A 15,562-nucleotide genomic window follows, 5' to 3' on the forward strand; every position below is an offset into this window, starting at 1 on the left:
ATAACAAAGAAAAAGAATGCAGTGAAAATCCAAGTGGGTCATAGTTAAATAAAAATTAATATTATATTGCTGTAATATCAGTAAGCTTGGGTGGGGACTAAAAGACAAAGCACAAAGAGCAGAGAGGTGCCATCTCCCTCTGTTGTCCACTGTTGAGTCCTTCACTAGAATATGTATTAAATTTAGGGATTTAGAGTGCCCACCCAGACTGGAAACACAGGAGAATATATAAAATAATACTATCGATGTTTTCAGATATTATGGCCATCCCATCGAACTGCTTTAAGTCATAGGAAACATGGAGAGAGCCCAGGAGCATAAAAAAAGAGTAGTTACAGATTTGGGAAATACATAAAATCGGCATTCTCAGGGGACTAGTTTTCCTTATTTGATATGTGATAAGGATCGAGGGTGCTGAGAATAGTCCTTTATTTTCACTTAAGTCAGAATAGGACGTATTTCAGAAGGTATTTTGTTATGGACTAAATGTGTCTCCCCAAAATTCATTACAGTAAATCCCTTACCCCAGTACGGATGTATTTGGAGATGAGGCCTCTAAGGAAGTAATGAAGGTTAAATGAGGTCATAAGGGCGACATCAGTGTCCTCACGCCGGAGAAGAGAAGCCAGAGAGCTCTCACATGAGTGGCCACGTTCTCTCTATACACATATCTCTATCTCTATCTCTATCTCTATCTCTCTCCCTCTGCCCTCCCACATGTAGCAAGGAAAGGCCATGTGAGGATCTAGTGAGAAGGCGGCCATCTACAAACCAGAAACAGAGGCCTCACCAGAACCTTCACATTGGATTTTCAGCCTCCAGAACTGTGAGAAAATATATTTCTGTTGTTGAAATCACCTAGCCTGGAGTGCTTTGTTAGGGCAGCCTGAGCTGACTAACACACAGATTATAAATTTTGAAGAAATTTTAATATAAGAATTGAAAAACACTAAAACAGCCTATCGAAAACCTAATAGATCCTATAGAAAGATGCACAGATTTCTTTTTAAAAATTCCAATACAACGCTTACTCTAACATCTACTCAGTGGATGTACTTGGCGTTACATGTGTTAGAGAACCCATACCTGCTCTTTTTCAAGCATGTCAGCCTTTCTCAATATCTTCATTGCATAGATATGGCCTGTATCTTTCTTCTGGACCAACCGCACCTAGAATATAAAAATATATATTATAAATGTTAAACAGTCACTACTATTGATTCAGGAGTGAAAGGTAGGTTCCTTTAAAGAAAGTAGGAATTTGCCATTGTTGATGTTTCAGGAATTACATTTTAATACCTATTGTAAACTATATTAAGATATATATTTTCAGTGGTGGTGACTTTAAAAAATAAGCACACCTCTCCAAAAGCTCCTCTTCCTATAACTTTCAGAGATTCAAAGTCATCCAGGCCAAGTCTGGTCCTCTTGAGCCGTAAGAACTCTGTTTCTTTGCGAGCGTGTTGTGATCGGCGTAACTTTTTCTATTAAAAAAAGGCAATGTAAAAAGATGATTTTATAATCAGGTTGTTTCAAAGGAGTTCACAGTATTAAAAGATGATACACAGAAAAACTGGGGTAATGTATGTTAAAATATTATATACTAGCACTATAACTTATTTACCTATCAAGTATTTATTAAGCATGAAAAGAATAAGACAATCTAAAGAAAACATGTTTATATTTTTAACAATCAATAAATTTTTACTCTTGAGGTGGACTCCATTTAATATTTCTTCTTAACTTGTCCATCTCTCTCTCTCTCTCTCTCTCACACACACACACACACACACACACACACACACACACACTCACACACGAGGGTATTTCAAAAAGTTTGTGAAAAATGGAATTAAAAGATGATATGAATCTATGAACTTTGTGAAGACCCCTCGTGTGTGTATAATTTATTCTTTCCCCTATAGGCTAATTTAATTTATAAATAAAAATTAAATTTTAGGAAATGCTAATAGTACTCTGATATTTATTTTTATTCTGTAGGGAAATCTACTTTGCTTCAATTTCCTAATTTCCAAAGCTGCTCTGGCACAACTACTGAGACTTGTGACACCAAAATAACACAACGGCAGTGTTTCCATAGAGATTTACTTCTGATAGAATTTATTCTCAGATAAAGTTTAATAAACTGCTTAAGAGTTGGCATACAACTTCCTAAAAATATGAAATTGAAAAAAAAAATACAAGTCACTGAAATATCCAAGTCAGTAATTGCATAATTGATTCTACAGAGATCACAAAAAATAACTACCATTAATAAGCAACATTATGAAATACGTGAAGGTTACATGTGGAATAGGCATTTATTTCATTGTTCTAAACCTCATTTTTCCCCCCTACCAAATAAAATTGTGTTTTTTGACATTAGTTCTTAGTAGAGTCAATACAGAGTGGGAAATAAACAAAATCAGTGAAAAAATTAAAGTCCCATTCATCTTCAATTGAACTCTACCAAACTTTCAGTGGTTCAGTTCAGACAGGAGACAAAGTCAAAACGACCATAATATTAGCTAAGGAACACTACTCCTAAATGCAGCTCAAGGTCTAACCACTGAATAGTCCCTTCCTACTCCTGTGTATATCTATTTTAAAAAGAACTGTTAATTAGAAATATGTAGATGTGTATCAATGCAGTGGAATTCTGACATTTCTAACAAAATTAAGCTAAGAGAATGAGCAAGAAATTACATCTTCAATTCAAACAGCTAAAGAAGCTACACACTCAGGCACATCAGCGGTGGAAATTAAGACATATGAGGATAAATGTCAAGTATACAAATTAAAAAGCTTTGCCTAATACGCTTTTCTACTTCCAATATTGATTATAAAATACAGTGTTACTGTGGATAAAGTAAGTAGGCAACATGGAAAAGAATTTTGGGGGCGGGTAAGAAGTCAGAAAGGAAAAGAATTTAAGTAAGTGTAATAAAGATACAGTCATTACTCTATCTAAAAGATATCTAGATCTAGTGTTGTTTAAAACACAGATTTTCCTAATCTCTGGATGAGGGTGGTTTTTCTCTTTTAAATATCAGTTTAATGCATTAAGATTACATTTATATAATTACAAAAACAAAGATGGATCCTAGAGCAATTGTGAAGACTATTTTTTGCTTCTTTTTACATAAATGCAATGCCAAATTCACTTTTTTGACACACAGCAGGTTTTCAAAAATACCTTTTCAATAATAATAAAAAACGCTGATTACTAGTAAAGCGAAAGATAACCCCTAAAGGTAGTTTGTTTTAAATTTTAAGACTATAATAATAAAAAAGGCCACTTGGTGGCACTTTAGTATCACGTCCTTCAAGACAGTAAAGAGTTTTTTTTTTTTTTTTTTTAATTATATAAACAATTGTAAGAATTTTGAGAGATATTCTGAATCTCTCCCTTTATGGATTATAAAACAAAGTAGTGGTATATTTGCAGAAAGTGAGTGGAAACAATAACCTTACTACACAGTTTCATAAACTGTGCTCAAAACCTACGGACAAGAGAGAGTCAGCCAAAGAAAATAATGTTCATTAAATATTGGATAGGTTGTATAATACAGCAAGTAAATAACGTTTATGTGGTTTTGGGCATGGCCATTTAATAGCATAAAGGGTGAATCACATGTGTATGGAACACACAATTCTACAAAAATAGGAATTACCTATGACATTGTTACACTACCTTTAAAAAATCTACTTTATGATTTTAGTCTTAAAATCAGTGCTGCAGTCCAGAGGCAGCTAAAACAAGTTCACATTTTTAAAAAATCAGTGAAAAAGCATGTTGATATACCTGTTCATGACTTGTGTAGATTAAGTAACCTTGAAAGACAAATAACTTCTTTGTGATGATCACATCCTTTCTTCTCCAAAGAAAACAACAAAAATCTGGACAGGCTTAGCATTTCATGGCTCTCTTTTGCAGCTTGAACTGGCCTGTTTTGGTTTTCCATTAGAGTAAACAATATTCCATATTTGATGGGATTTTCTTAAGTGAGATGGAACTAGAAACTTTCTTCCTTTCTTCATTCCTTTTTAAATGAGTGTTCCTCAAACTCTCGATCTGCAGGGTGCCCGGTTTATGTATAAGACAGTGCATACAAAAGTCTTGAGATATGAAAAGATTCAGCTAGCAACTTCATCTCAGTATATAAGCTTTATATGGCCACATTATATGGTTTAAAGATTTTACAATTCATTTTCATTAATTATTTCACAAATCATTTTCTATTATAGAAGAGTTAAGGATGAGTATTAGTTTCCATTTAAAACTAGATTTTTATTTTTATAAAGCAATTAAAAAAAAATTCCACCCCACATACAAATAGTTTTAACATATTTTATATTAAGGTTGACTGTGACTATTTTATAGAATTTGACATAATTCAGGACCTGGCATGGGGCCTAACAATAAGCATTTGTATAACTAAAAATATCCTTCCAGAAAAAAATGTGTAAATTTTAAAAATAGGTATTTGGGCCATTGACTACTTTTAGGAGCAAAATCTTGTCACATTTTCTATAAGTTATTACAAAGAATTAAAGAAAATAGCTCTTAATGTAGTTAGTACTTGCTGGTGCAGACCAGAGGTGCAAACGGGAAGCTACAAAACTGTATTCAATCTACATATGCATTTGATTTAGAATGCAAGTTGTTTTTAAAACATTTTAATTTACTTGTCAATATTTTAAAAAGCAGGTGATTCCATATGAAAATTCAGATTTCCAGCTTCTCTTAAAAAACAGGAACTTGGCCACACTGGGCAAAAAGTGGCAATCACCTTAGACGGGCATCAGTTCCCTAATTTGTCAGTCTCCCCCACTGATGCCAGCTACCAGGTGACATGTCTGATTGGGCTAGGGCTCTAGTTTTCTTACAATAAAGTGAAAAATGGTATGTCCTTATCAACAGACTGTGAGGATCAAATATTTTAGAAAAAGGAAAAATAAGAACCTATTTCTTTGTGGAAGTAAAAAAAAAAAAAAAAATTCTTGAATTGAATATGCAAACAAACTGTGTCTAGATCAAAAGAATATAACCTTAGATGCCATCATGAAACCGACCTGGCCAGCTTCTCTCATTTATGTTACCTGCTTGGCCCTTGGGCATCTGTTCTTGTAATCTCTCCCCTAGACGTCAAATGAAGATCTTATGTTTAAGATTTCTGTGTCAACGTGATGTGTATAATGTACATTAATACAATTATAATTACATAGTTATTAGTTATAAGAAAGTTATAATATAATAATAAAAAATGAGAAAAGATGTGCTCAGTCTTATTTTTTCTCTATAGATTGGAATATAGATGATTTTTTTTTTTTTTTTGGCAGATGGCTGGTACACGGATCCAAAAGAATACAGATTTAAATTACCTTTTGACTAAAATTTAAAGAACACAAATGAAATAAGCTTTAAAAATACTTATTATAGTAATTTATGTAAATAATAAATAATTTTAAATGTAAAAATATTTGAGTTTTCCACATTGAGTCAACTGATTAACAAAGTAACCACCTTTAGTATAAATCATAAAATATTTTGTTATTTGGCTTAAACACTGCAACTATAAAGATACAGGTACAGTCCTAGGAGAGGTGCAGGTAAGATTAGATAACAAATTGATTTTAAGTCATCATTTGGCAATCTACTCTCTAAAAATAGAAACTCTTTTCTGGTTACTGAAAACTGTTAAACTGATTAATCTAGTGACTCCCTATTGCCTAGAAAATAAAGCATACTTTCTTAGTAAATTATTGCAAACCTACTGTGCCACTGTGTGCTGTCCACTTACCTTGCTATTTTCCTTATTGCACGCTTTACAGCTGAAATGTTATTTACTCATTATCCTGGATATGTATTCATTATTTTGTATACAACCCTTATCTCTAATGGAAATTCTACCCATTCTTTAAGATTCATATTAATTGTTACTCTTAAAGGGAACCTTTTCTGATCCCCTAAATTGGAGGGAAAAAAATTATCTATATTTTCAAAGTTTACCACATTCTATCTTATATACATTTTTACATACATACATACACAGATGTAATCACTCCTTCTAATCTGTAAACTCCTTGAGGGCAAGATCCATTGTTCATTTATTCACCAAATATTATTTTAGCCCTCTGGCAGCTCTGAAGATGTACTGCTGAATAAGTTGTTAAGGAGTTATAATCTCTGGGAAGATGGTATTTTAAGGCTACCACAAGAGCAGGAGCAGTATAATGACAGAACACAGGAGAAGTACCTGGAGAGATTAGGGAAGATTTCCTAGTGGAAATGATACCTAAATTGAGACCTAAAGCTTCTTAAAGAACAATGGGAGTTGGACAGAAGTAAGGAAGAGCTCCAAATGGCAAAAATGCTGGTTGCATGTGAAAAGGTACACAGGGAAGAGAGGGGAAATTTAAGTAATTCAATACCGGTCAGCATGCAGGATGGGGTGACAAGAGATGAGGCTACAGAAAGGGAAGCAGAGGCCAACTGGTACAGGGTCTTGCATACCAACGTTGAAGATGTGCCCTTATTGAGAGCACTCGAGAGCGAATGTAGGGTATTAACAAAAGAGTGACGTGATCAAACCTGGTTTTAGACAGATCACTCTGGCTGCAGTGTGCAGAAAAACTGAGGGTAGGAGGTAGAGAGACCAGTTTGGGACAATTGTTCTTCAGGTGAAATAACAGGTGGCTTAAACTAGGTTAGTAGCACTGAACCAGAGAAGTAGACGGTTTAAAAAAAAATATTTAGAAAAAAATTTGAGAAGAGTTAGCAATTGATTCCTCCTGGAGCCTGGCTTTCTTGTTCTACGCACCTAGACTACTGTAGGTAATGTTTACTAAATATATGTTTTTGGAATGAAAAACATGAAAGCTGCCTCTTTCTAAAGATATTCATGATAGCAATGAAGAAATCCATATTCAAATAATGAAATCCACATTACCTAGGTTATAAAACCATCTCATATCAATAAATGAAAAAGTCACTGGGGTTGCTATTATACAGTAATTACAGGTAATTACATTACCTCTTCATCTGCTAATCCCTCTTCTTCCATGGCCACTTCTAATTTCTTCTGCCTTTTCAAGGAAAAAATAATTAAAATTTAACTATTTTCCTGACTATTCCAATTTAAGAAATATACATTTATTTATTCAAGTTAACCACTTCAGTTTGCTATGCTAAAAAATCTTTCAAATTGGATCAAAATAATCATTAAGAATAGTTTCCTTTTTCAAAATATAAACACAAACTTAGCCTTCTTATACTGGCCAAATGAATAAATTCTAAAGTTTACTTCACCCTCCTGCCTAAATGAATTGTTAGCAACAGTGACTACTGTTCAAATATGGAAAACTCTGTTACCTAATATTCAGTCCACCCAAATCATTAATATTTCTCAATGTTTATACTAGAAACATAAAAAGATAATTATAGTGACTAAAAGTATACAATTTAAAGGTTGATATCTCTGTGTTTGAATCCTAGTTCTAAACTTATTAGCTAAATAAGTTTTTCTAAGTCCCTCAGTTAAACTCAAAGCTTGATTTTCCTAATCAATCAAGGAAAGATGTCCAATGCAATTAAGTACATTTTATTATATTAAAATTCATCGAAAATTAAAAAGTCATATATATATACATAAAAATAACCCACTAACTAAGTATAGCCAAGTTTGATTATTCATTTTCTTTAAGTGGCCACCCTTGAAGTTAGTTAAGCTGAGCACTGGGGAGGGGTGGGGGATGAAGTAACTAGTAACTGGAGAGACAGCTGTGGGACATATTTGTAACTCACTTCCAAGTGGACATTAGTATTTTATTTCTACTGTATTGTTCTTTCCTAAATATAAACCTGGGAGAACCCCTCCTGATTAGTTTTAGTGTGCCAGAGTGAGATTAACATTCCAGGATTTACCCAAATGGGTATAAGGCTTGAGGGATGAAACCATTATACAAATGTTTTGGTATGTGCTGTTCATGACCGTATTTTCACAGGTAAGCTTTTTCCTAATCTGTTATTAAGATCACTTATTCTTCTTTCTTACGGAAAATTTGTAACAAAAATACCTAACACCTGTTGATAAATCAGCACTCCAATGGAGAAGATGAGACTTAATGACATATTCTCCACCCACACACTTTCTCAGCACTTGTCATAGGCACCCACTGTGGTGCTTTATCACACTGATTTTATCTTTTGTTGCCACAGTTTCTCCAGGCCCCAACCCTTAGAATGGAGTCAGCTCCTAGCATCACATTCTGGGCCTGCCTGGTGCACCTCTAGGCACTTCTGAGCTGCTTGCTGAATGATTTCCAGTTTTCTCCTCTGCACAAAGAATCCAGAGAGTAAGAGAGGACCATTATTCTCGAGGGACTCTCAATACACAAGCAACATGATTCTTCTGTCAAATCTGTACTGCCCCCTTTCCTCAATCCTTGCCAAGACTAACACTTCATGAAATCGTCATTCATTCTGGAAAGAGACACAGTAACTTTTAACCATTTCTACCCTAAGTAAACAGGAAGATCCATGACTTCTCTTGCACCTTTTCAAAAAATAGTTTCCCTCCTAAAATGTTCTTGCATTTTGCTCTGATTAGCATTTTATTAGGTTTATGCATTTATCCAATTAGTTAAGCCTTAAAAATACCTCACACATTTTCCTTAAGCATAAGCTTTTAGAAAATATGAGCTAACAGTTTAATTTGACTTCCATGGCACCAAGCTGAGACTGCCTTTTTTTTTTTTTTTTTTTTTTTTAAATAACAGCAGAGTGCAAAACTGAATTACTTTAAGGTATTGACAAGAAAAGACAATGAACCTTAAAAATTCTGATGAATAACTTAAGTGCCTCTCTTCAGAAAAAAACATGTCTTTCTTTCCTTGGTTCTCTTCTTTATTCACTCTCCCATGATGATCTGGTCACTTCCAGAGATTTAGATTACATTCTAATTTATGTAATTACTCATATATTTGAATTTATTTTTAACTTATTTTGTGCTTCCTATTTTGGTATTTGAGTTTAACAGCTTTTGGTATTTGTTTTTCTTTTAATCTTGCCTTCTTTTGATTTTTTTTCTCATTCCATTTTTTTTCCTTCTACTAATTTGAAAATTATAAACTCTATTTTTGTTCTTTTATTGGTTACTTAGAAATTACAACAGGCACACTCAACTTGTCAAAGTCTGAGGTTAATCGATCTTTACTCCCTTTCTACAAAGATCTTTAAGAACACTTTAATTCCATTACTGCTCTCCTGACTTATATTATACTACTGGAAAATACTTTAATTCTATTTTTCAAATGCATAAGACATTATCATTATTATTTTTGTTGTTTTATACAATTTTTGTTGAGATTTACCCATTCTTACCATTTAGATCTTCTATTTGTGCCCACTTTCCTTCTGCCTAAATTGAGCCTTTTAAGATTTCTGCTACTGAGGAGCTCTTAGTTTCTGCTTGCCTTTGCTCCATCTGTGTTCCTCTCTTCCTTTAGGAACTTTAATTAGAGACATGTCTGCTCTTCTCACTATTCTCTGTTTCTTAACTCTCTTTCATATTCCCACTCTGTCTCTCTACGTGGACTTCTGAATAATGACTTAAGTTTTATTTTCTAGTTCACTAATTCTCTCCTCAGCTGTGTCTAATCTTCAATTAATCCTGTCCAAAATGAAGTTAAAACCCTGACTCTTCTCTAGTGTTACTTCAATAAATTGTATCACTCTCAGTTTACCCAGGCATGAAATTTCAGGGACAATATTGACCCATTTCTCTCACATTTCATATTTGGCCAGTTGCCATGTGCTGTCAATCTTTCTCACTTGTCAATTCTTCTCTATTGTTGCTGCAATCCTATTTCAAGCCTCCTCTCCATTTACCTGTAGAATATCACTATCTTTTCTGGTTTGTAATTCCCCAGCCCCACCCCCAATCCATTTTATGTATCACAACTAAAGTTCTCTTCCAGAGAAAGACTTGTGATCATTTAATTATTTTGCTCAAAAATCTTCAAGGCTCTCCACTACCACGAGAATAGTTACATTAACAAAACATCCAAGGCTCCCAGGATGTTGAAATCTAGCACATCCTGTGCTTGAACTAAACTGGACATTACCTAACCTGAAGGTGGTTTCTTCTATCTCTATTATCCTTCCTCCTACTCTTTTACCTCTTTCTCCTCTCTTTAGATTTCTCCTTCCTTTAGATTTCTTCTGAGGTGCCACCACCACTTATGAAGCTTTCCCAGTTGCATTAGTCAAAAACAATCTCTCCCTTCTTTGTACTTCTCTTAGTGATGCTCTTTACTCTTTCATATTATATTTATGTACATTATCTCTCTTACTATATGCTTCCTGAAGGCAAAATAACATGTCACTCATTTTTTCTTCTTCCATTCCCACTGATACACACATAACACTGTAAATGTTTTTGGACCTAAGTCAGTATTTAATAAAGCATCCTTCTAAAAGAAAGTATAAAGATATATCATAATTTCTTAGGTGGGAAAGGTTTGTTAAAAACATCATTTGACATGTGATGTAAGTATATGGGTGCACAAGACTTTGAATAATTCAGAAATCTACACTTACACTCCACTCGCAGCATAACAGCTCATTTTACAAAAAAATTTTGACTAGCCTTTACTATACCTGGTTTCTCTCTCTTCATGCTGCAAAATTAGGTTGCTGTAAAAATTCTCCAGTGTGAGCTTGGCTACAGTCACTCTTTCCCTGGTATGGTTGCTCATAGGAAAAGTTGTTGTAGTACCTGCAGTCATTGCCATAGTAATAGGAACTGAAACAACATATAAAAACCAATTATTCAGTAGAAAAAACTTTCTCTTATAACAAACTCTGGAAATGTTTAATATCAACTAAGAAAAATTCTACCCTAAGAGTTAACACATCCAAGTCTTTCACATTATAAATAATACAAAGCTGATAAAGAAGGGAAAAAATGCACTATTCCCAAAACAAGAGAAATTAATTTTGTACTGGCAAAAGTAAGAGTGAATTACAGTAAAGAAGTACCAGTAGCCATCCACACATAATATAGACACATATATAAAAGGTCGTATTCAGCAAGCATTCAAAACAAGATAGGTTCAATCTATTTTGTTATTGTTATATTGATTACTAAATAAAATCTGTAAGATTTTGCTAACAGGTATATCCCTGATAAATGTAAGTCTCCTAAGAGTTAATGAAGTTTAGTTAAATATTAAGAGGTAGCTTCTGCCCTATACATTCTATGAAACATCAAGTGTTGTATCAAATACGTATATAAACATCAGTCTACAGCAATTCTTATAGATGTAAGTTTTAGGGGAAAATTACTTTTAGAAACAGGTCCCTTTGGACAGGGTCTATAGCTGCCCCATTTCATTCTGAATTCTGTGTCATTCCAGATAGTGCTATAACAACATGTAGTATACTTTTCCAGACTATGAGGTCCATTCCATTTTCAAATGAAACTCAAACGCCTCTAGGAAGCAGACAGAAAACACCAATGTATGAATCAAGCCAGCTAACAATAGGAAAGTTTTGTGGCCTTAATGGGACAGTGTGTGTCTCTTTAAAGGCATTTGATGCCAACATTTGAAAACCACTGGGCCAGCCAAAGTACTGGTTTGAAGAAGACAGTTTGGACAATTAGATAAAATAAGGAACATAGCAAAATGGCTACTTCATAGTGGATGGATTGAACTCTGGTGGCTACTGTAGGTGGGCACTGACCCTAAGAGACTTGCCTACCACAGGCCATATGTGACCAAGACTACAACAGTTCATACATTAAAGAGACTTTTGCTTATCTGGATGAGGGTCATAACAGACCATTCCAGAGAAAATCCAGCTTTCCTAGAGTGACGTCCAAAGTTGTATTCTTAACTGAAAAGTATTCCCCCAAACCTGCCACCTACCCCCCCAACACCCACTTTGCCTTAATCACATGATGATACAGACCCCTGGACATGGACCTGAACTGGACTAGATTCTAGGATGATGAAATGAACCAAAAGACCTTTCTTGTTCTTCAGTGTCAAGTATGCCAAGCATAGGTTGAAAGTAAACAATTTAACTGTGGCAAACTCCCAGTTCCACTGTTGTCTTACTGGGTTCGTACCTCAATGTACTGCTTGAGCCTCAAACTCATTACATCTAAAATGGAATCTACTGTTCTGACATCATAAACTTGTTCCTCTGCTGACTACTTTAAATCTTTTCATAACAAAAAGCTGATCATGTCATTTGTTTAAAAATGATTCATGGCTTCTCACTGCCTACAGCAAGTCAAATTAGCTAAGCATGATGAACACGGAGAAGTCACATACTCTGGGTGCAGGTATACATCAGGAACTTCACGACATTTTATTAACTGATTTCCCCTTTTTTCTCCTGAGGATTTAAGACAGTGGCACGTACAATGCCTGACTGCATTTCATCCTCACGACAGTCCTATAAAGTAGGGAACGGAAGCTTGGGAAAGTCACTTAGCTAGCGAGCTCTGGAGTCAGGACGCCAACTCCACTTGCCTTTCTAGCCTTATGTGCTGCTCTTCCTCACCACTCACTCTTTTCCCAACATACCTGTCTCTTTCAAGTCTCCAAGCCCTCACATGACCTGTCCTGAACCAGGTATATCCTGCATACTCTTGTTTGCAGGAGGAATGCTGCTGATCCTTTATGGCCCAGTTTAGCTGAAGTCTCACTGTGGTGAATTCTCTAACATTCTCTACCGGAAGAGACATCACACTTGTCATTCTTTCATGTGTGTTTTCTAACATTTGCAACCATGTATCTCAGGTACTGGTGCTTGTCACTCTTTTTGCCTATCCCACTAAACTAGGAGCACCTCTGGGTAAGAACTCTTCCTGATTCATTTTGAACATTCACCACAAGCACTGTATCTCACACAGAGTAGTCTTTAATGAATGAATGAGACAACCTATCAAATGGGGGCTGCAGGGAGAACTGGATGAATCAGTAAAAAGTAAAGTACTTTATAAAGGCTGACTAATAAACAACTGTGGAAAAAGAAATTATTGAAGATAGGAGTCAGAAATTCAGAGATCTAATCCCAGCCCTGCTGCTAAGTGATCTTATGGTCTTTGTCAAATCACCAAGAACACTCTGAACTCAAGTCACTTTTCCCACAGACAGGGATCATAATATTTGCTCTGCCTAGTTCACAGGCCTAGTCTAAGGTCATCTTAGATAATATGAGGGTACTTCAAAAAGTTTGTGGAAAAACTGAATTAAAAGATAATACAAATCCTTCCATGAACTTTTTGAAGACCTCTCATATGTAGAAAGTATACTTTAAAAACTCCACAATGGCTTATACAAATGTAAATATTATTTTAGGCACCTAGTTTAATTTTTTTTTAATGTGCCAATGCTTTAATAATAATGAGTATCATTTTTAGAAAGACATAAAAATAATCTCAAGAATTATCAAGGCCAAGTGATTTTTAAGGACTATGCTGCTCTTACAGGAATGGTATCTAAGGCAATGCTGCCAAACCATTTTTGAAAGTCTCAGAATCACTGGGTTCATGTTCTATGTTTCAGGATCAGATACAGAAAAGTTAAAGAAGGAAAAGTGGAACAGCGATGGTACAGAGCAAACCCTTCCTCTTCCATCCCCAAATCGTGTGTGTTGTTTGGGATTTGGGGATGGGAAGAGGAAAACGGACTGGAAGTTGAGGAATTCAAGTAAATTTAAGAAAACCAGATTATACAAAGTTAAACAAGTTTCTTATTATAACACTTTCCAGCATCTTTAATATGCTAACATGCATCCTAAATCCTCAAAGGCAGAATAGGTATACAATTTGCAGTAGCATTCTAGGGAACCTCCTTCACAAATATAAAATTTAAGTTCACAGACGCTTCTCCTCAAACACTCTTCAGTAAACAAATGCCTCTTACTTTTTCAACAAACATTTAGGGGGAAAAGACTTAAAAGCTCCAACAAAGAGCAATACCTAAGGATTTTAAAATGCTTTCTGATTCGCCCTGCCTTTCTTCTTCTAGCAGGCAGGTACTAATGAACAGGGAAATGTCCAGATCTGTAGATAAGAGAATTTTTAAAGTGGTTTGCCAGTTCCTAAGAGAAAGAAAAGGTCAAAACCCAACTGTAGTTGTCCAAGGCCTATATATTCCTTTCCAAAAGTGAACAGCAAAAAAACAAAACTTTTTATAATGCTGCTTGAAAAGTGCACAAAGAAATAACACATCAGTTAATTTAATAGCACAACAAAATACAGAGTTATGTGGTTCACAAGTAATGCTTGTAGAAGTCAGAAAGAAAGATGTATGTTGAACTCAAGGTGTGGCCTTGCAGGGAGCTGGCTAGCTGCCAAGGGGCCTTGTAGAACAGGCTTCCCTGCTCAGTCTGCCAAGGTGCAAGGCTGTCCTGCAGCTACCAGTGTCTTGGGGAAATCAAATTCTGAAAGCTCTTAACCCTAACAAAGTTCACATGAGACTAATATATGAAAATCAGAATGGCAATTTACTGATTTACACACCATGAAATTGAGTATCAAGAACAGACACTTGCATTTGTGGCAAACGCATTCTATACTTGTAGGCAGGCAAGGATCAGAAGATTGCCTGGTGAGCACCGTTTCAAAACAAAGAGAACTGTTATTCAATTTGTTTATTGGCATCAAGATAAGGGGGAATCTTAAAAAAGACTGACCACTGGCCGACCCCGTGGCGCACTCGGGAGAGCGCGGCACTGGGAGCGCAGTGGCGCTCCGGCCGCGGGTTCGGATCCTATATAGGGATGGCCGGTGCACTCACTGGCTGAGCGCGGTGCGGCTGGTCACAAAAATGACAAAAAAAAAAAAGACTGACCACTGCCTTGCCTGGGGCACCTCTGCCCACTAGAAAGTGGCTGGAGGAGATGGCCAATATTAAGCTTTGTTGTTGATTCTGCAAAAAAGCAGACTGAAGCACAATTGGGGGCCCAGAGGTGAGCAGAAATATTACTGAGCAAAACCTTTGGGGAAATTTTTATGAAACATAAAAAAGTTTTAAGAAATTCAAAACAATTTCAAACAACAGGGATTGTCTGCATTAACAGTAGAGACATAATGAGGTCATTTTAGATAATATTTATTAACCTGAGGTATTTATTAAAGAGAGTAAACCAAAGAGGAGGATTCTTCCATCATAAGATGTAATAAGTTTTACTCTAAAATCCAAATGCCAAGTAATAAAAAATTACTTTTAGACTCTATATAATCATGATTACTATGTTTTTTTCATTCTAGTTATAAATACATGAAAGTATGTATGCCTTGTTTAAAAACCAAATCGGAGCAAAACCTATGTCTACTCATCTTTGTCATGAAATCATTACAGCACCTGGCAAAGTACTTAGCACATACTAGGAATTCTTTAAATGATGGTAAGTAACTCAACTCAAATACAATGGATTTTAAATTATATACGTGTTTCATATATAATAATTTCATTTGGATTAAAAAATACAGAATCATTTGGTATTGTTTTAACCTTCAGAAACAAATCTTACTTGAGA

General features: G+C 35.1%; 1 protein-coding gene across 4 annotated transcripts in view; it reads right to left on the reverse strand.

Moving 5' to 3' along the window:
* STK38L (serine/threonine kinase 38 like) overlaps nt 1–15,562 on the reverse strand; it is a 69,927-nt gene that overhangs the window by 13,402 nt on the left and 40,963 nt on the right. For all 4 annotated transcript variants that reach the window (XR_010021344.1, XR_010021342.1, XR_010021343.1 and 1 more), the window contains exons 2-5: nt 10,664–10,808; nt 7,038–7,089; nt 1,362–1,484; nt 1,087–1,170 (exon numbers count right to left, since the gene is read on the reverse strand). Coding sequence is in view for 1 of the 4 variants with exons in the window: in XM_063075311.1 (XP_062931381.1) it covers nt 1,087–1,170; nt 1,362–1,484; nt 7,038–7,089; nt 10,664–10,797 (393 nt within the window). In the remaining 3 variants the exon portion in view is untranslated. The remainder of the gene's footprint in view (nt 1–1,086; nt 1,171–1,361; nt 1,485–7,037; nt 7,090–10,663; nt 10,809–15,562) is intronic.

The sequence above is a fragment of the Cynocephalus volans genome, chromosome 12 (assembly GCF_027409185.1).
Source record: "Cynocephalus volans isolate mCynVol1 chromosome 12, mCynVol1.pri, whole genome shotgun sequence".
NCBI classification, from domain to species: Eukaryota; Metazoa; Chordata; class Mammalia; order Dermoptera; family Cynocephalidae; genus Cynocephalus; species Cynocephalus volans.